Source organism: Falco cherrug, chromosome 2 (assembly GCF_023634085.1).
Source record: "Falco cherrug isolate bFalChe1 chromosome 2, bFalChe1.pri, whole genome shotgun sequence".
NCBI classification, from domain to species: Eukaryota; Metazoa; Chordata; class Aves; order Falconiformes; family Falconidae; genus Falco; species Falco cherrug.
Window position 1 is genome coordinate 31,210,995 of NC_073698.1, and position 21,665 is coordinate 31,232,659.

At 39.6% G+C, this 21,665-nt stretch overlaps 1 protein-coding gene across 4 annotated transcripts in view; it reads right to left on the minus strand.

The window, feature by feature from the left end:
- Positions 1-21,665, minus strand: part of RB1 (RB transcriptional corepressor 1) — an 82,254-nt gene that overhangs the window by 43,323 nt on the left and 17,266 nt on the right. For all 4 annotated transcript variants that reach the window (XR_008730869.1, XM_055701854.1, XM_055701855.1 and 1 more), the window contains exons 8-17: positions 20,339-20,487; positions 19,509-19,586; positions 16,780-16,889; positions 15,224-15,301; positions 10,074-10,161; positions 9,330-9,446; positions 8,587-8,643; positions 8,476-8,507; positions 8,323-8,399; positions 7,913-8,115 (exon numbers count right to left, since the gene is read on the minus strand). Coding sequence is in view for 3 of the 4 variants with exons in the window: in XM_055701854.1 (XP_055557829.1) it covers positions 7,913-8,115; positions 8,323-8,399; positions 8,476-8,507; positions 8,587-8,643; positions 9,330-9,446; positions 10,074-10,161; positions 15,224-15,301; positions 16,780-16,889; positions 19,509-19,586; positions 20,339-20,487 (989 nt within the window). In the remaining variant the exon portion in view is untranslated. The remainder of the gene's footprint in view (positions 1-7,912; positions 8,116-8,322; positions 8,400-8,475; positions 8,508-8,586; positions 8,644-9,329; positions 9,447-10,073; positions 10,162-15,223; positions 15,302-16,779; positions 16,890-19,508; positions 19,587-20,338; positions 20,488-21,665) is intronic.

Sequence of the window (21,665 nt, forward strand, 5' to 3'; positions counted from 1 at the left end):
ATAAAAGTTTCAAGCTTCAAAAAGCACAGCATGATTTTCATAAAAGGAAACTCTTCAGGAGTACAAGGGCATGGGAGAAACACTCATGTATTTTATTTATGCATTTATTGAAAAAGTGTGTGTGTCTATATATGCTCAAACTAAAAAAGCATATAAACATACATAAATATGTTTGTATTTATATGGTATTATATGGTGTATTCACAAATATCCAAAAGGCAACCATCTTACAGACTTCTAAGAATGTGCCTTGTATGATAAAGGCGAAAATCACAGAAGGCTTACCAGCCACAGCTGTGGCAACTGAAGTGTCAGAGCTAATTCATGACCTTAAAAAAAAAAAAAAAAAAAAAAAAAAAAAGAGCACACACAGCAGAACCAGTGTGATCCTTTAGCACTATCACGCCAAGCAGCAGTGGTAGCAGTGACCTCCCTCTCATCACACACGCTTCTGGAACACACTCACAATGCAAGCAGAAATATATTTAGTATGTACAGACAGAAAACCTCAAATCAATTCTCGGTTCCTCCTTTAAGGTTAAAGCTGCACCATCCTAACACTCCTTCTTTGAAAGGAGCATGGCAAGCATGTGAAATGGCATAGTTCGGTGACCCTTAGCACACTTTTTCCCCTGTATGAAAAACCCTATAAAATTCCACATTAAAAATCTTGGTCCACAGCAACCTCCATGCTGAGACCAGATACTAGGTGCCTAAAATCCAGAAGATCACAGGACATAAGTGATGTCTGCAAGAGCAATCCGATGCCTGCAATTCCTGAGCTGCCTGTCTTTACACCGGTGAAGTCCCCTATGTAGTTCTTATTCTGCCAGTGACCGTGTTTGCAAATACCATTCTGGATAAGCTGAGCGTTTTTTTGTGCCTAAGGCTGTCCCCCATTCACAAATTAGGTATTCCCATATCTAAGGAAAGCCAAATGTAGTAGGTATGAAAAGAGTATGTCTGACATACACTAGCCATTCAAAGAGAAGCCGGCTGCTGTGCAGAAACACATACAGCTCCTGGAGCCTACAGCAAAGACAGTAAAGGAACGTGTGACTCATTTGCCAGCGCTGAAGTCACTCGTGGCTGAACCCACAACTACATCTGTAGCTGGTAACACAACAAGCCACGGCCGGTCCCAAGGCCTTGAGGCCAAGCAGCAAAGCACAGCTTGCACCCACACAGCTGAACGTTCTCAACTTCTAATCCATGCCAGCAGTTGAAAATAGTCCCTGAGCTGCATCATGCCCCAAATTTTGCCTAGGCCTTGTCCAGAGGACTGCTGACACATGCCAAAACATGCCAGGGAACACGTTACCAACAGAACACCACTGATGATGGTGGGGCAATACTCAAGCCTGAACTATTGTCCCTTAGAGGCCAGTAGAACAGATGCAGTCCCGATACCCGGTCCTTCAACAAGGTTTTAGCGTCATTCTTTTAATACAACAGTAAAGTATTTATCCAGTACCCCACTGTATAAAATGTTGATGGCATCACCATTCCTACTTCGTCCAGATTTAAAGGAAATGACTTAAGACATCGAAATCAAAGACAAGACTTCAAATTGCATATAGACACCTACCCTCCAGGAGAGGTGTAGGACTTCAGACATAAACAACAGAAAACACTACTGAGAAGGATACATACCACAGGAAAATACATCAACTCCCATTCCTAGATGCTTAATTCCTCCTTACAAGGAGCACAGAAACCTCATTTAAAATCGTACACTGCATGTGAGAAAATGGGCACTAAGCACTTGAGTATGGTGAGCTCCATTGTGTCCTTGTACAATCAAAGACCAGGAGACTGCATAGTTAAGCTTGTACCACACCAAAGCACTAAGGAGTACTTGCTTACCTGTAACTTCTTACAGCTTTAGACTGACCTGGATTTGTCTAACACTTTTTAAGCAAATCATAGAATCATTTAGATTAGAAATCTAAATTTAAGATCATCAAGTCCAACCATAAACCTAACACTGCCAAGTCCAACTTAAACATACCTGTTTAATATTTTTCTCCCTGCTGCACAATCAAAATAGGTCTGCTGTTAATCCAGCTCAGTGAGTTTGTCATATTTATGCAATAAAATGTATTCTTTGGGAATACATGATTTTCCTCAGAAAGGCATTTCTGCCACAATGACCTGCATAATTTAAAACCAACAGAAGTCTTTGGTGTGGGATGAGGTATCTGAGTATAAATATTAACTGCATAGTTAGTCGACAAATACTTGTTGCAAACCCTGAGTCATGTTAATTCGACACGTGATGAAACAGTACTGTAGATTTCACTGCAGATGTTTAATTGACAAAAAAAAACCCACAGAGAAGAGGGAGCTGATAAAGGAGAAGCATTATGAAGCACAGTTTAGGCAATGCTACAGGGAAGAAGTTATGAATAAAGCAAAGCACGCTTGTCTACTAATCAAATTTTAACCATTAAGAGAGGTAGCCTTGTAGAGCCATCTTTATCTTGCATCAGTCATTAACACTCCAAACCACACTACAACTCTAAATCGCAACAGAAATCAATACTGGTGTTTCTTTCTCCTTTGAAAAATACAAATACTGATTAGGATAGCAAGTGTTAAAGAGCAATACAATCAAATAAGGCTACAGCGTCAACAGCTGTAGTGCAATCATTACTTTGGTTCAATATCTGTTTGTCCCTCACACATAAACAAACACCAAAAAACCACAGTTGTAGCTAACTGAGCAAATCAGACTGTGAATTACTCCTTTATAGCCCACCACAGTGCAACTCCCCATTCTGTTCTGGGCTGTTGTGGGGGTTGTGGAAATTGGTGCAGCTGCCTCTCATCCCTGTTAACAGCAAAAGCTACCACACAACCTTTGAAAACTGCAGTCCAAAGAGGAATTAATATCCCTTGGACTCCTGGCACTCATTTGGATGAGTTAACAAGTTAACAATGGAGCTTTTTACCCTCTGCAGAGCTAACCAGGAAAGTGTGGCTGTGCTTTCTCTAACCTGCCATACAGGGCTGGCATGTACTGCCTCATCTTTGGACAAGGTTGCATTTGGTCTGCAACTCCCGTGAAGCAGAACAAGACCCTTTCATTACTTCAGTATTGGGCAGCTGAAGCTTGACAAAGCAGAAGGGCTTCACACACCTCTTCTCTGACATCCCACCAAAGGCTGGCTTGCAGAAGTGGTATTTTGTAGCACGGCCCAAACTATTTTAAGTATGCCTAATGGGAGGATTTAGAACGTGTACGCTCCCCACTCTTTCACCTACTGTACATGTGAAAAGGCATTTGCAGGAAGCATATTCTCTATGCAGCATTATGAAAGAAATCTAATACTTTGCTTGTTCCTCCCCATTCACAGCTTATGAGCAGAATGCAAGCTCATGAGAGGAGGGGAAACAGAACTGGGGTTGCTTTGCAGACACAAATAGCAAAGGCGGATACTCCATAGGTGTTTGCTTTCTTAAATGAGCCAGCAAAAAATCCACCAAACCTAAGTCATGCTGTTCCCAGAAACAAATGCATTTCAGATATTACAGCTATATCACTCTTAAAATAGACCACGAAAGTTGATAGACTTTGTATCTGATTTGCTTAAGCTGAAAACCTTGCTCTTCCTTGTTTCTTCTCAACATACTCCAGTAAGCAGCAACACTTTAGTCAAATACATGACATGGCAGTTGACAGGGCTTTCTCTAAGGGAAGTTCAGATCCCGGAATTTGTTCACACAACCTTCAAAACAACTCAAATTCATTTGATTTTCAAATTTGATATTCAAAACAATTACTTTTTTGGCTTGCCACAAGAGAGACCAGTTTGACAGAACTATGGAAAAGACTGAGCATGAATCCCAGGCTGGCTGGTAACTATCTCTTTTGTAGAATCACAGAATCATTTAGATTCTGTGGAAAGGACCTTTTAAAATTGAGTCCAGTTGTTAACCTAACACTGCCAAGTCCACTACTAAATCGTTTCCCTAAGCACCACATCTACGCATCTTTTAAATACTTCCCAAGATGGTGACTCCACCACTTCCTGGAAACAGATTTTAACCATGCCAAAGTTTATATCTTATTTATACAACTATGCTAAAAATTAAGCAAAGGCTATAGACATCTTTGAGTCTAAAATAATTTCAGTTCCCTTTAAATAAAGTTGTGAAATTAAAATAGTGCCCAAAATACTGCAGTGAGATGAAGCACAAATGTTCTACAGTAGAAAAAGAATATTATACAGTATATTTCTATTCTGTTAATAAAAACTATGTAGTATTATTAACATATTCTGAACTGATCTCCACATAATCTGCATCTGGAAGCACCATAACCTCACTGGTAAATAATATTTGAGTGGATAAACGGCGCTTCTCCCTTCAGGGTTCAACAATAAAGATTTAAGGAAAAGGAAGTACTTTCCACATGATTTACTCAGTATGAACACTTGCCCCTTTTCAAAACTAAGAATTATTGAGAGGAACCTTCAACTTTTTTCCACCCTTTATTTTGCGTGCTTATGCTTTTTTTGTTAAAAGAAAGGATGACCTAGAAAAGTTTCATCTTCCTCTTCAAGCACAGATGACTAAATCAGCTAGCTATGCAAAAGCAATAAATGTATTCACAACGACTAGCAAAGGAGTGATATATTATCTTCAGGTACTAAGAAACAGAATCCTTCACATTCATTCAATACAGCCTCCAAAGTCAAATAAAGGTCAGATGCATTTAAGATTCTTTTCTTCAGAGAACTTATGCAAGGCAGTTTTCCTCACAAAAGCTCTGTGACAAGTAAAACTAAAATAAATTCAAGCTATTCTGTATTCAATTGCTCAGTTCCTTTAAATATCATACTGAAATCCTGATTCCTAGAGCAGTCAGGAGAACGAGGAAAGACTGGATAAATACAGGCCTGACTTTCCAAAGAGCAGACAAGCCCTGTAATGAAATGTACTACCTGTGGGGGAAGGTAAGAACAAAACAAAAAAACATGGCAAATAACTGGAGGAAACCAAGTTGCATTATGCAAATATTTATAAACAAACATTTTTTCAAAGGTTTTTATTCTTATTTACCAAGCTAGAATTTCTTTTTTGCATAAGCTTTACTCATGCCATATTTTTCAATTCCCTACATTTTAACACTTTTCAAAAAAAATACATTCTCTAACTGTATTAGGAAACTTGAACCTTCTTGAGATTCCATCTGTTTTGGATTATCAAGTAGTTTAAGATTAACCCAAAGCAATCACTTATGGTGAGATACTCTTCATGACTAAGCAGAAGTCATCTGGCTTTCCTCTCCTCCTTTATTGAGTGTTTGCAGGTAAGAGAGATATACTAGTATGAGCTACTCCTGGTATGAACACTTCTCTAATTGCGTGCCCCTTCTTCAGGGAATTAGAAATTAAGCAGACACTACGTAAATCTTGGACACCATTACGTGGAGACAATATGCAGGTAATGAACTGCAAAAGAATACGGTAAACACCACTCCTTCCTTCGCTATCTAAACCTGTCTGGGACATCTGACCTCAACAGCCTTGCAAGTCAGCCCTGGAAGCATTTTTCTCCTGTTGCTAATAACTTACACTTTTCAGACTAAACCAGCCAATATTTAGATGGGAGGCACGGGGGGATTTTCTGTACTAGAGGACTCAGGGCTTTATATTTCTACATGCAGCCTTATAACGTACGGGCCTTGGGTCTTTCACTGCAGTGGCCCACAGTCCCTGCAAGACATCTGAACATAGATAATGTCCCACTACTTGTCGTCTCCTGAGCCACCGCTATGCAATCTGCTGCTTACACCTCACAGCTTTTCCCTTACGGCCAGCTGGAGGCAACGGAGGCCAGTGCAGAATCACAGGGTGCCCGCACACAGGCTCCAGCTGCCTGTAGCTGTCCCTCAGCTGTTGCCCACCGCTGACAAACCCCTGGCAGCAGGAGACTGAACGCTGTCCTGCACCTGGGGACATCAAGGTGAGACATGAAGCACAGGTCAATGAAGCAGAAAGGCCCTTGGATAGCTGTACTGCACGTTTCTTTTTATCCCCTCCACTGCGCTCCACTCCACATACCTCAGTGGCACGAGATGGTTGTTCTAGGTCCCTTCCACCTGAACTATTCTATTAACACTCACATCAGCTATATCAGCCACCCCAAAACAGTACCAAACATACCTCTGGAAACTCAAGAAGATAGATTCAACACAGTAAAATGCATTCAAACAGAGCACTCAGAAAACAGAAAATAATCCTGTGCTTGTTGATGATGTTACAATTTATTTCACAAAAGCCTGCAACTACGCCCGTATTTTTTGAAAATGCAAAGCTTTGGATTTTCCAGTCTGAAAGCCCAAACCCAAATCAGGTTATCTGCATGCAGTGCTTGAATTACTGGGTGGAAACTGGTAGATATCGCTTATTGCTGATCAGTAAGCTGACTTCAAACTGGTTTGCAGAAGGTACCAGGCGCCACTTTTTGCTTGTAGAGTCAAACTTTGGAATCTGTACCTCTGTCTTTTGTCCTCTGAGTGTTACAACTCTCAAATAAGCACTTTTTATAGGCCTGCAAGCTTCTTAAAATATTGCCTGCCTCTTGAAATACTGCCTTACTTTCCCTGTTTCTGTAAGCTCTTGCGTGCTTTTAGTGGTACTATTCAAAGAATGGCAAAATCATGAAGAAATTAATACAGCAATGGAAAGACCATGTGCATTTCCCAAGACAACACACAAACATGCAAAAGCATTATAAAGGGAAAAATTTACACTCTGGTACAGCTGCTATAGCACTGCACCAGAAACCCTGGGGCACATTACAGTGTTGTGGTAATGAGCATAGAGCTGGATACACACGCCTTGGGTCCCCCAGTGGAAAAGTCACTTGTAACACGGCATATTCAGAGCGCCACATGTGCCGACTGACTTTGTCCACAAGGAAAATCCAGTGGCAAGAGCTGGCTGGTACAAGCTGGTCCACTAAACTCAGCTTGAAGCATGGCAATTGCTGTCATACAACCCTGAGTCAGCATGCTGAACATGGATGGGGCACTCACTGCTCAGGCACAACAATCCTCCTTGAATCCAGAAGTATAACCCCACAGCCTGGTAGAGTATCACCCATACTAGAAAACTAAATTTTTCACTCTGAAGTCATACACAAACCAAACACAGATTATCCTGAAAAGAAAAACTTGCTTCACAATTAAACTACCCATCAGCTACAGCACACCATGTTTTTTAAACTTCCCAGAACTGATATGGGATAGGCTCTTAAACAGTTTCTTTATGTCTCTCTGGTCAAACTTACCTGTCTTGATAGCCTCCTGTTTTGTGCCGTAAATAGCCTACTTTCGGCTTATATGTAACACACAGTTCAAAGAAACAATGTTTGATTTATTAAGATCCAGCCTAAAAAACATGCCAACTGCCAGCATTTTATTTTAATGGTATCCAAAAATACCGAAGTGACTGAAGCACAAAGGACAATGCGAATCAATATTTTAAAGCACTATTAACAAACATATCAGATGCATAGAACTAAGGCCCTATTGCCAAGTGGGAATAGCAACTGGATAAAAATTAACTTACAAATAAAAGCACAGAATTTATTGCCTTGTCTTTGACACCGAAATACCGTTTAAGGGTATTACCCTTATGATTCAGGCCAGACTAGTAAGATGATGTTGGCTTACAATCACATAAATCAGCAGAGCTATGTCACCTTCTTCCTCTTATGTACTCCTTTTTTCCAAAACCTGAAGACATGCCAAAACTAAGCTTGTTTTGCTCTTGTAACTTATTTTGCTAGAAATAAATCTCAGCAAGACCACAACTTATTTGACAGAGTTAGGCGTGACTTCCTTTTTCTAGATGTGCTCACTGTATAAGGACAAATACTAGTTTAAAACATTACTTACAGATTGCCACGCAAGCGACTCCATAATTCGATGTTCACAGTGTTCTAGATGCTTTATCATTTCCCTTGTTAGGCTTGGCTCCGCTCTAATAAAGCTTTCAATCACCTTGTAGAAGTCAAAAGCTTTTAAATCAAATACATCGAGTATCCACGGGAAAGACAAGTCTGTTTCAGCACTGGTACCATCACTTTGTGAAGCATTTCCTGCAAGGAAAACAGACTAAAATTGTCAGGAGTGCTACATTCTTTCACTTCTGACGTTTTTTCTTTTTTGTATTTATTGAATCACTGCTAGTTCAGAACTTTCAGCAAGCACTTTTTTATTTTTTGCTGTTTACTTCATGTGTTAGAAAAAATGGCAATAATTATCAATAAAAAACAATGCTATTTAGGACTTTAGATTCAACTTACTACCATATGTCGCCATGACAACCTCAACAGCACACGCCAGAAGAGATGTGTGGAAGATGTTATCATTCAGAAGTTTGCTAAGGAGAAAGAAAGTTATTAATACTTGTCCTAACACTAAAATAGAAGACTTCATTAACAATTAGGGGCACATACCTGAAATTCTGCACTGAAAGGCGCTCTTCCTCCTGAAATAAACCAAACTTGTGAATATTCTTTGTATTTGTAAATACAGTGACAGTACTAAGCTACCAGTACTAAACTTACCGACTTTAGCATAGACTCCATTACTCTGTAATACAGACGTACTCCAAGCTTGTACCTCTGTTAAAAAAAGAAGAAATTGAAGAACATTACAAGAAATTTTAACAGACTACAATACGCAGACTCTCACGTTTTAACAACTCAGAACATTTCCATTTTTTGGAAGAACCACAACAAAGAAGTCATTGTCCCCAGTTCCATTTGCCAAAAGCACTGGAGAGGCTTCAAAGGCTACTAAGGTTTGTGACTCTCAACCACATGAAGACTTAATCAAGTGTTTATGTTGATTCACAGCTAACAAGATAAAAAGCAAGGCTGACAGACAGGATACTGTCAAGTACAAATGTGGTTGGATTTGTTTTCCAAAGTCCTTGCTGGAAGCACAGCTGGCCCACTGATTTCATAAGGAAGTGAGTCACCTTCTGCAGTTCTAGGATGTTACCTTAACAAATGCAAATACGTTTCACTAAATGTATTGTGCCCATTTTCCCATTCTTCATTAATGTATTTCCCACATATTTCCACCCAGTTCCTATTGTTCCTTATATATGAAGAATAATTTGTTGAATATTATCTTTACAGTGCTTTAGAAAAAAATGCCACTCCATTCCCATGGTTGAATACAATATTGTTACTTTCTACCATTATTGATCTGTGCTGAAGAAGGACAGTCCGTAAGTCAGATCTCACATTAGCTAGTATCAACAGAGGCCAAATGAGTAACACTCAACCAAAGTGCTAGTTACCTGTGAGCCAATTTCAGCACATCCCTGTCCAACTGCTTCAGCAAATTTCTTTTTGAAAATGCGGTCAAGACTTTCCACTCTTTTGAGGACACTATCCTTAGGATTCACTGTGCAATTCTATGGAGTACAGAAAGGAGGACAGAGGAAGGAAAGGCAAAGAAAGAACATTTTACTTCAAAAACATTTTAATGATTTCATCATATGAGTCCTGCTTCACTTTGTAGCATCTCTCTTCATACATAGGAGTATTTAAAGAAAGAGAATCATTATACACATTCAACAATTTCCAGTAACTACAACTTCATGTCTCACATGCAACCAGCTGCAACTAACCCAGCTAATATGCGAACAGCTTACAGTAACATTGATGTTAATGTCTTTAAATTTAGAAATATGCTTAAGTTGCTGCATGTAGACATGAAATCCTGTGAGTACATGCTCCTTCTCTTTGTTGTCTCTGTTTTATATTCCCTTCTTTTTCCACCTGATACATACACAAATAAATCTTAATATTTAGTGCAGTAACAAAAATTATTTAAGAACTTTTAAGGTTCTAGTATGCATCAGTTAGAAGTGCTTTCTAAAATAATCGCATTTAAACCATCCCAGTTAAAATGTACCTCTTCAAAAAACAGTTGTTAGTAAAGGAGTTTCCCAAAACATGTGCAACAGATCTACAGATGTATATTCTACTTGTGTGATAATTCCAAGAATCTTTCACAAATCTTCCTTCTAGTCACTTACATTGAAGTACATGATGAGAGTATCCGATGGTTTATCAGTTGCTGAGTTTAAAATCATAATCAATTGTTGAATGTTATTCATTGCAGCTCTGGAAAAATACAATGCATAAAATGCATAATAAACATTAATGTTGGCATGACAGTTTTCCAGAAATTGAACAGCAATTCTACAAAAGAAAAAAAATATTATTTTAGTTCTTGCCCCAGTTATCAAACAACCTGCTGGGAAAAAACTGTTGTACTTTGTTAACCATTGTGAATTCTAATAATCTAATTTATCTAATAATTTAATTATTTGAATGATTACAGCCCATAAGTAAATAACCAAAAGAATGTAAATTAAGTAATAAACACAAACAAGCAGTTTTAAAAGCAGTAAAATGGTGGAACTGCAATCCTACGTGAAAATATTCAGTTAAATCCAGCAACTCCCAACAAAAAGAAAACGCTTTGGCTTTTGTAGAAAAATAAGACGCAAGACTAGTAAATGAAGACAGCTTTTATGTTTCAAGTCACCTGTTCACAAGTGTGATAAGTAAGATGTAAGTAAAATATGACAGCCACAAGAAAATACTGACCTGTCAGTCTCACCTCTGCGCCTGGGAAGATCATGGCACAGATCCTCCTAGAAACTATGCTAAAGCACACGGAGGACAGGGAGGCGATTCAAAACAGCCAGCACGGCTTCACCAAGGACAACTCCTGCCTGATCAGTCTACCGGCCTTCTATGATAGAGTGACATTATTAGACAAGGGAAGAGCAACAGATGTTGTCTATCTGGACTTCTGTAAGGCCTTTGACACACTCTCACACAACATAATTGGAGCTATGGATTTAATGGAGGGACTGTTCAGCGAACGAGGAATGGGTTGGATGGCTCCACCCAGAGGGTAGCAGTCAACAGCTCAATGTCCAGATGGAGACTGGTGACAAGTGGTATCCCTCAGGGGTCTGTATTGGGATCAGTACTGTTTAATACCTTCATCAGTGACACAGTGGGATCAAGTGCACCCTCAGCAAGTTTGCAGACAAAGCCAAGCTGAGTGGTGTGGTTGACACGCCTGAGGGACAGGATGCCATCCAGAGGGACTGGGACAAGCTCAGGAAGTGGGCCCGTGGGAACCTCATGAGTACAAAGTCCTGCACCTGGGTCAGGGCAACCCCCCATATCAATACAGGCTGGGGGATGAAGGGATTGAGAGCAGCCCTGCAGAGAAGGACTTGGGGCTGCTGGCAGACAAAAAACTGGACACGAGCTGGCAATGTGCGCTCACAGCCCAGAAAGCCAACACTATCCTGGGCTGTGTCAAAAAAGCATGACCAGGAGGTTGAGGGAGGTCATCCTCCCCCTCTGCTCTGCTCTTGTGAGACCCCACCTGCAGTACTGCCTCCAGCTCTGGAGCCCCCAGCATAAGGAGAACGTGGACCTGTTGGAGTAAGCTCAGAGGGGGGCCACGAAGGTGATCAGAGGGCTGGAGCACCCCTGCTGTGAAAACAGGCTGAGAGAGCTGGGCTTATTGAGCCTGGAGAAGAGAAGGTTCAGGAGAAGACCTCATTGCAGCCTTTTGGTATGTAAAGGGAGTTCATAAGAAAGATGAGAACAAGCATTTTAGCAGGACCCGTTGTGATAAGACAAGGGGTAATGGTTTTAAACTAAAAAAGGGTAGATATAGACTAGATATAAGGAAGACGTGTTTTGCGATGAGGGTGGTGAAACACGAGAATAGGTTGCCTAAAGAGGTGGTAGATGCCCCATCCCTGGAAGCATTCAAGATCAGGTTGGACGGGGCTCTGAGCAACCTCATCTAGCTGGAGAGGTCCCTGCTCATTGCAGGGGAGCTGGGCTAGGTGACGTTTAAAGGTCCCTTCCAACCCAAACTATTCTATGATTCTATGTCCTTGTTTGTTCCCTTTATCATTTTCCCCTGAAGACATAAGCCTGTCTCTGGTGAAGTGAAAGCCTTGCCATGGGCTAAAGCCTGAACCTCATTCTGGTCTTCATTGCTGCAAGTGATGTTCCAAAATCACTCATCAGTCAAGAATGGCATGGGTCTGAGATGCAAAACACTGATTTGCCTATTCTGGTGTATAGATTCCATCAGTCCCCCAAACACTCAAGTTTCAGGTCCAGAAGAACATCAAGTATTGAGGTATGCCTCCATATATGAACTTATTAGCAATACTTTACAAGTACAAAATAACCAATCAAACAAAAAAACCCAATGACATCAAAAGTGTTTCTATCTCTACTTAATGCCTAGAATTTTCTTGCTAAAACCAGATTCAGAGCCACAAGTAATAACCATTGATCCATATCCAACATCTTAATGTAGAAAACTAAAGCTAACCCAAAGTAACAGTAGTATTTCAGAAAAGCTGTAATAATTTAAAGAAATAAGAATACGTTGAAGACAAGTGCATAGGATGCTGGGTTTTATTGCACAAAGTTAAATGCCTTTTTAGGGTGAGTGGGTACCTCTCTGAAGAAAGCATTTTTCAGTTTCTGTTCTATGACTGAAATACTAACGACAAACATTTTTCATGACTTTCGGGATCATTATGTTAAGATAACAGAACATGGCCTCTTCTCCAATAGCATGAATTATCCAGGAGGTGACTGAACTATCCATATGTGGGAAAATAAGAACAGTAATGCCCTCATCATACGGGATAAACAGACACATGAGCTAGCATCTAAACAGCCCACATATCCAGCTTCTGAGGATATCATGTATTGTTCTGCCTTTGCTATTTACTATCAAATCAGGAGGAACAGAGGTGCTGGAGCATGTCCAGAGACGGGCAACGGAGCTGGTGAAGGGTCTGGAGCACAAGTCTGGTGAGGAGCGGCTGAGGGAACTGGGGCTGTTCGGCCTGGAGAGGAGGAGGCTCTGGGGAGACCTTATCGCTCTCTGCAACTACCTGAAAGGAGGGTGTAGGTAGGTAGGGGTCGGTCTTTCCTCTCAGATAAAAAATAATAGGACAAGAGGAAATGGCCTCAAGTTGCACCAGAGGAGGTTTAGATCGGGTATTAGGAAAAATTTCTTCACTGCAAGGGTGGTCAAGCAGTGGAACAGGCTGCCCAGGGAATGTGACAGAATCCCCATCCCCAGAAGTGTTTTAAAAAATGCACACATGTGGCACCTAGGGACATGGTTTAGTGGTGGATTTGGCAGTCCTGGGTCAACAGTTGGACGTAATTATCTTAAAGGTCTTTTCCAAACTATATGATTCTCTATAAACAACCAGATACAAATCCACTGATGAAAAGTACTAGATTCTCAACAATTTCAGCGGGCTTTAGAGCAGAGCCCAAGCGTCTAAGTCCAGAAAGAAGACAGTATAAGAAGATTCAAAGTAGTAAGTATGCTGTTTTCAACACAACCTATAAGGAGTTCTAATGCACAGCGAGTTAACGATACACTTTTCACTCCACGCCGGTGATCAAAGGTTTACTGCCATCTAGTGACACTGCTGTGGCTTTGTGAAAAACAGTTTCTACAGCCCAAGTCACTGCTGGTGAGTAAGTCTTCACACGAACCGTCTCTAAAAGTCATCAGTTTTGGAAAACTCAAGAGAACAGCCCAAGTGCAGATGGAGAGAATCTAAGTATCTCACTAGACTTCCTCTCAAGAACAAAGTTGGTTTAGCACATTTCAAATTTTTAGCAATGCAGAAACTTGGTACTCCCCAGCTTTTTTAGTAAGACTTCCATGTCAAGAACTTCAATCATGCTTCTTTCTCAGCATTAGAGGGCTTTAATTCCAGTATAATTGAAATGTGTCAATAGTTACCCGTATTTGTCAAAAATGGGGTTTGTTGTCAATGGCCTTCTTGTTATACAGACTGCATGTTGTACATAGTCTAGTTCCTGATAGTGCACATTCAATCTGGGAACTGAAAGGCAAACTTGCCTTTATGGGTAAAAAAGCATCACTGACAGTTAAAGATTTGAAGCATATGACCAAAAGGGACTACTAAGGCAATCAAATAAAGCCTTTCACAGTCACAGGTCATTAAAAGTTCTTCCATATACTGATCAATATATCTCTTCAGCTGCATGTCTTTTTTTTAAGAAGCAGTTTTTCAGAACCTTGCTGCTCTGTTGGCTAGAAAACAGTTAGTTTCCACAGACGGCATTTGGTAGATGTATAGCAGATACACAAGCCCAGTGCCCAATCCATTCTTCTACAAGCATATAAACGCTGTAGAAGCATTTTTAATAAAAACAAAAATTTTACTCATTGGAGAAAACTGAAGTAATAATATCTTAACTTCTGTCACCTCCACAGCACGCTAAAATGAAAGGTATTTATACAGCAACCACGGAACAAGAACTTCACTGTCTGATTTTATTAAACCCGATACCTTAAGAATGACTGCCTGTGCAGATGCTTACTGTTTGTCCACAGAGCACACGGCATTTCAGTAACACAGTTGGATCGTTCTTGAGCATCCAGGAATTTCCAAGCGCCATCATGCAAAAACATACCGATTTTGTCAAAAAACTCAACTGTGTGGCACAAGGGAAAAATGTTCCATGCAAATCTCCTTTCCTTTGTTAACTGAATTCAAGCTTGCAGTTCTTCTGCATTTGACTGTAGATCAATCTCCAATTAATACCACATTTCTACCACATCTGTTCATTTTCCCAAGAGACCAAAGTATGGTGGTACTCTGAAATGTTAATCTTCCCATACAGAAAAAACAATACTAAGAAAAAGATCATGGCAGAAGAAATGTGTGTGCATATACAATTTGGTACCAGGGAAGGAAGCCAGAAGATACAGAGCTAGAGTGGAAATTGGAAAGGAAGGTGGATGTATAACAAACAAAACTACTACCATAGAAGTATGAAGTTGCATTCTCACAAGAACAAATACAGTAATCTATTTTACAGACATCTTGCACTTCTTCAACAACTCAATAAAAAGCTTTCTGTTTTCCAACTTCAATAGGAGCTGAGGGCATTCAGCACCCCCTCAGTACATGCTCAGTGATCATTAGTGACCAGGACTACGGTCTGTTTTATGAAAGAAAAGAATCCCCAAAGTCAATTGCTTTAAAGTTAAAATAACTGCTCTAAAGAGGAATATTTCTAGTTAGGATATTAAACAAAAGAACACAGCTTTTAAAAGAAAAACTCATACCGAACAGGAGTCTGTGGAAGTATAAGATTAAGTTCCTCATCTGGATTGTTTTTTAGTGGTGTCCTCTCCAACTGTGAGCTACAGAAATGGAAAATAAACTTATGAAGAACTAATGTAATTCAAAAGAAGTATGTTTTCTATAAAGACTTGTAATCTGAAAACTGTGGAACAGATTGTTAGAAGAGCTACATGCCCAACCACTCCAGCTGTTAGAACAATGTAATTTAAAAACCCAAGTAGACCTGCTTTGATTAAGATGTTGGACTAGATGACCTCCAAAGTTCCTTTCCAACTTTTTTTTTCCCCCCTCTAGAATTCTATTTATAAACAGCCTAATTTCTATTTACAGCTAGTATTAGCTCCATTTTAATCCAATTGTAATGAATGTATTTTTCTAGTATAAAGTCACAGACTCACATCAAGTTACAAAAATGCTGAATTGTCAGGAGCCACTGGAATTTCAGTGAATGATGAAAAAAAAATAATCAAACAGAACAAGAGAATAGCTTTGGTTGGAAGGGATCTTTAAAGGTCATCTAGTTCAACCCCCCACCCTCCCAGCCCCACAATGAGCAAGGACATCTCCAGCTAGATGAGGTTGCTCAGAGCCCCGTCCAGCCTGACCTTGAATGTTTCCAGGAATGAGGCATCTACCACCTCTCTGGACAACCTGTACCAGTGTTTCACCACCCTCACTGTAAAAAGAAGTCTTCTTGATATCTAATCTAAATCTACCCTTTTTTAGTTTAAAACCATTACAACCCTTGTCCGACTGCAACAGGATGTGCCAAAACGCCTGTCCCCATCTTTCTTATAGGCCCCCTTTAAGAGCTGAAAGGCCACAACCAGGTCTCCCCAAAGCCTTCTCTTCTCCAGGCTGAACAAGCCCAGCTCTCAGCCTGTCTCCACCGGAGAGGCGCCCCAGCCCTCTGGCCATTTTTGCGGCTCAGCAGGTCCATGGTTCCCATATTACCAAGCAACACCAGGCAGCGTGCCAGCGCACAGGACCGTTCGCTCTGGCTAAACCATCAACGGCACACTTATGTCCCGTGCAGGCTACCATCACCCAAATAACTCATGGGTACAGGTCAGAAGTCAGAATGGGCTGAGGGCCACTCCCAGTGGGCAGCTTCCTAATGTCACCACGTGGTTTTAGGCAGGAGAATCTTTTAGGCAGGGAGGACGTAAGCAAGCTATTCCACGGCAGCTGGCCTCAGAGCCGTAACACTGTCTCAGGCACATCTAGCCAACTGACATGACATGGCCTCTGCCTCCTCCTCACGATTCCTCAGTTTCCCCTGGACAAATGGGGTTTGCACAGAGTAAGAATTAAAGCAGAGCTTCCAAAGCATTCTAAGTTGAGTCACAGTCATATATTTTCTAATTATTTAAGGATAATATAAAGTAATGCCGGCAATGCCACAAATACCTTCCTGAACTATAAACATTAGAGGTCAACAGGACAGAGAGATCCGCATTTATAACATGAGGAGGCAGAAAACAATGCAAGTTCACATTTTCTATTATAAAATGAAAGCAGTAAATGGAAATATTACCATGCTATGACATCAGGCTGTAGAGTTTCATCGTGATCCAGAAATAATCTTGCATCTATGTCTTTGTTTTTGAGATACAGCTCGTTATATTGTTTTGAGATAACCTCAACCTCAAAGAACATTGGGAGGAAAAAAAAACAAACCACACAACACTTTATTTTATAGGAACAAGTTTGACAATTTCCTGAATAATGTAAGCTAGTCCTACCTCATTAATACCATGCTGAAATGGTAAGAGAATTAATTACCTTGGAGCTCACAAAGCCACTTTTTAACAGCAGCTGAAACACACCCAGAGGAAAATTATTGTTCCCACACACAAAGATAATCTTTTATAAGAGAAAACAATCCATGATCATGAGATTTTTTTTTCTGAAGAAATGTAGGTCTTGACACTGTAAAAGAGCTAAAAACAGCTAGAGTGGGAGAAACAGACTTGCAAATCAAACTAACACTTCCAGGCTTTTATATCTCTCGTTCCAGAAAGAAGGGGTGTCTCCAGCAGCAGGAAATGTAAAACGATTGTTCTTAGAACAGCTGTTGGACAACTGGCTCGATCCCTGTCTCTGCTAGTTTGGAGATGAAGGCCAAGACCCGAATTCAACCCTTGTTCCGAGTTTAAGAATTTTCCTCATGTCATATTAATATCTGTACTGGTGTAGCTCTTGAGACATGCCTATGACTACAAAAACATAGACCATTATTTCATATCCACATTGTCATTTTTAACGTTACTGTTAAAAGTCAGTTGATTAGATCCATATTGATATGACTTGATTTTGCATGGAAAAGTTTGTTGGGTTTTGGTTGTGGATTTTTTTATATTTTTATTTTGAGTGACTAACATTAACTACAAGTCTGGAAAATTTTTATCAGGGCCAGATACTAGCCTCCACTTCAAATGTGCTGCTGTGCTCCTGCAGAAGTAAGCAATCACCTCAATTATCTGTTTCCTATGCCCTTAAACGTGCTAAATGATGCTGTGCTCTGGCAAATTCCTGCTAGAAAAACAGGCAACAGTGCATATGAACCCAAATTAGTCCCTCCCACTCCCAAGAAAGAGCAAGCTGCAAATACCTCCTACACAGCTTCGCTCCTTATCCTCTCTTACCACTGCTAAATAAATTTGCTCCAAACTGATCCCAGAGTTAAAACCTTGAGATCAGGACTATGAAATCAAAGATTATCTTTCAATTCCTATTATCACTATCTTTTTTTATTTAAAAAGTTTATCATCTTTTCATTATCTTCCTAATGGTTTATGCATTCTTTTTGTCCAGAATATTTCAGTATTTCATGGATTTCTAGAAAATTCAGATTCTCACTGCAAAAAACAGCAGCTCAGACAAAATGGCTGTATCAGGCTAACTGGGAAGAAACCTTCAGCCAAAAACAAGAGTGCTGAATCAATCTATTCATCAGTTTATAAAGCCTTACCATCAAACACATTGTGAAAACAAATGAAATACTAACAGTAAAAACAAATGAAATACTAACATTAAGCCTCAAAAGCTTTTCTGACTTTAGAAACGTAAAAATTTAGCAAAAGCTCAGTAGTTTTTTATGACAATGAAAGTAAATTTCAGTGTCCCATACTACTAGCTATTGTACTGATGAGCTCAGCTATGATTGAAGGGTAGCTGAATTACATACATGAACTGGCTACCTCTGAAAAATAGCTGTAACTTTCTGCTTTGTTTTAGAACATCCCCTCAGGCACTGAACTTTCAGAAGCAAGGATCATATGACTGGATTTTTCTTCAAATGCAACATTTTATAGATTTCTCATCAGCAGAGTCTTAGACTGCTAATTTTGATACTATGCTTAAATTGAGCAGCCTTGGATGAGAACACTCAATCTGAGATTAAGCTGCATAATGACCTTTGCTTAGAAGTTCACACAGGGCTTCCTAGCTATACCCATAAACGAAAAAGTTTAAACAGACTACTGATATCCTGAAATTAATTTTGGAAGGGATTAAGATCTTTAGCAGGTCTCGTATTTTGTCCCCCACCCAACACACTATGAAACCGAACAGAATATATACTGGGCTGAACCTTGCAGACCTTCAGTCCGATAAGCTTCAGAACTGCTTATTTTCAGGTTAACGCATCTATTGGCAACAGACAGCTAAACCTACTCTTTTAGGAATGATTAACGTAAATATATTGCAAGAAGTTACCTACTAAGGTACACTCTTGCATGCCACTGCACAGAGGTAGTCTGCTGCAGCCAGGCTGTAACTCAGATGAAAGTAATTCTGCACGAACACAGCAGTCCAAACTCTGCCAGCTGTGAAACTGAGCCTAATTTTTGGGTATCTCTCCAAAATGACTACAGTAACATGTCTCAATTATAATTTAAATTAAGTTGTGTAATTTAAGGCTATATATATTTATTGACTGACTTCAGACACCTGATATTGTAATAATTTTAGACTAATGGCCTCACCGAGATTGTGGATATGTAACTCTTATGTCGTGTTTCGCTTTGAGCAAAAGCACTGGTTCAGCCTCAGGAAATTAATTTAATAAAATTCAAATGTGAAAGCTAAATATACTCCATGAATACTGGAATCCCTGCTAAGACACATTCCTGAAAAACAATGTCTGTTTCTAGATGATTTTAGGAGAACCTATTAGAACTTCATCGATGCGTAAGGGGAATCTTAAATGATTTAGCATGAAGTAAAAACCGTTGTTGAACTGTCTTAAATTCCTCCAATTACCTCTGGTAGTCCATTTGCAGCTACAATACCCACAGAATTCAAGAAAGGAATAAAGCTTGTGAAATACACGTTTTTGACCTAAAAGAAGAAAAAACATAACATTAGCAATTTATAAGGCAGTCATGCATACATTACTTTCATGTCTTTGAATCAAGAAACTAAACTATACATTTTTGTAATACACTGTGGTTTGTTTTCAATAAAGTACAAGTGAAATTGTTTATATATCCAAAACATAGTGATATGTAAGCATGCAGAGCATAATCCATCGTTGGAACATTAAATGACTAAACTTGGAAAAAACTGCATTCTTCCCAGCCCTCTTGTATTTCTGCTTCCATCATCTGTTTGGATATTCAAAAAAAATCAGTCCTTTTCACACAGAAATATGTTTATCAGTGAAGGGAAAGGGGAATGAGATCTTTAAGATCCCACACAGAAGCAATGTGCTTGTGTACATTTTCTCATCACGGGATGCAGCTGCAAAACCCCATCAGAGCAGCCCTGCATCCACATGCCACACACTGTGATCAGCCTATAAAATTGTACTGCATTCTTCACAGTTCATTTTCCCTAGCAAAGTTATCACCCATACCAAAGGGCTTGTTTGGGGGTGGTGTGGAGTGTGTTGTTTGTTTGGTTTGGGTTTTTTTCTAAACTACCTACTAGAGAAATTACAGAATGGTAGAATACCTTTGCTACTGAATGCGAGGATGACAGAACAATTAAGCAGGCACAAGTATTGAGATTTAAGAAGACCACTGAAATAAATGCATATTCCAGATGGGGTTTAGCAGCAAGATCAAACAGATTCTAAAACACAGGCTTACCTCATCTAAATTGCAATCATGCTCTTTACAAAGGACTTCAATAACTTTTGTATCGGTATCAATTTGCTTTGAAGTCCGTGTACTCCTGTTCTGACCTCTTCTTGGAGTTCGAGCTGAACCATTAACAGTCACTGCAGTCACAGCAGACTCTGGAAAAATTGTTAGAACCCATCACAAAGTTAGAGCCATCTTAAGAAAGAAGATATTTAAATTTTTAAACCTAAAAATTTAAAATTTTATATGATTTTTCAGGTCCTCTTCTTAAGTATTTCCTTTTTCATCTGTTCAGCTGGGTAAGAAACCCTCATTACAGAAAACCTACACAAAAATAAATCTAATTTTTAAAATCCTGTATCAGTATTTGGACATTTTGTTTTTAAAAAGCTATCCAACACGGAATGCAATAGCATGGCTTTTAAAGTAGCTTTGAATAAGCAGCATCTGTTTCGCAGAGCCAGGAAAGCCTTGTCTTGTCACAGATGAGTATTATTTCTATTTTTATGGAAGTGTAAAACAAGGAGCTGAAAGAGTAACTTCACTTTACGTGTCTGAAGGTTAATAAAGTCAATGCAGGCCTTAAGTGCTGGTGGGAGCCTGCAATACAGTCCTGCAGGGGATTTTTCCTTTCTCCAAATACCCCCAGGCAAACAAGCAGGAACAAGTAAGTTCACCTTGAAGAAGATACTGAAAAACCTTAATTCAATGAGGTAAAAAGATTCCATTTTGTTAAGCTCAAAGTAGATGGCTTCAGTATCGTCAGCTTGAAACATGAATGATATTAATAACATATGTTAAGATCATTAAACGTTGTTGGTTTAAAACTGACACTCGAACCAGCAGGCTGTTCTCATCTGTAACCTCATTTGTATTTGATAACTGTTCTGAAAAAGTCTGACAAACTACACTGCTCGAGTGGTTGCATTTTAATCCCCTCAGCCTTAGTCAGATTATAAAGCTTGACATCATTCACCACAATGTGAAGCCTCTTGGTCACGTGGGCTTGAACAATACATTGTGTTGTTTGCTAAAAGAATGAAGTGCTGTTCGACAGTTTACGCAGCACCTGCACATATCACACAGCTTTAAGTTAGAAATCAAATGTTTTACATCTATGACAGTGATGTGATACCCACGTTTGCAATTCAGTCTGAAGTGGTAGCATTTCTTTTCAAAATACAGTAATACAATGCATAAACCCAAACTTTTTCCAATAATGAGCTCGTAGTCTTCACAGTTTCACTAAAAAAAACCTTTAAAAACAGAGTTCAAAACCCGGTAGTTTCAGTTCAGTGTTCTTAGAAAAAGACCTGCTTTATAACATATGAAA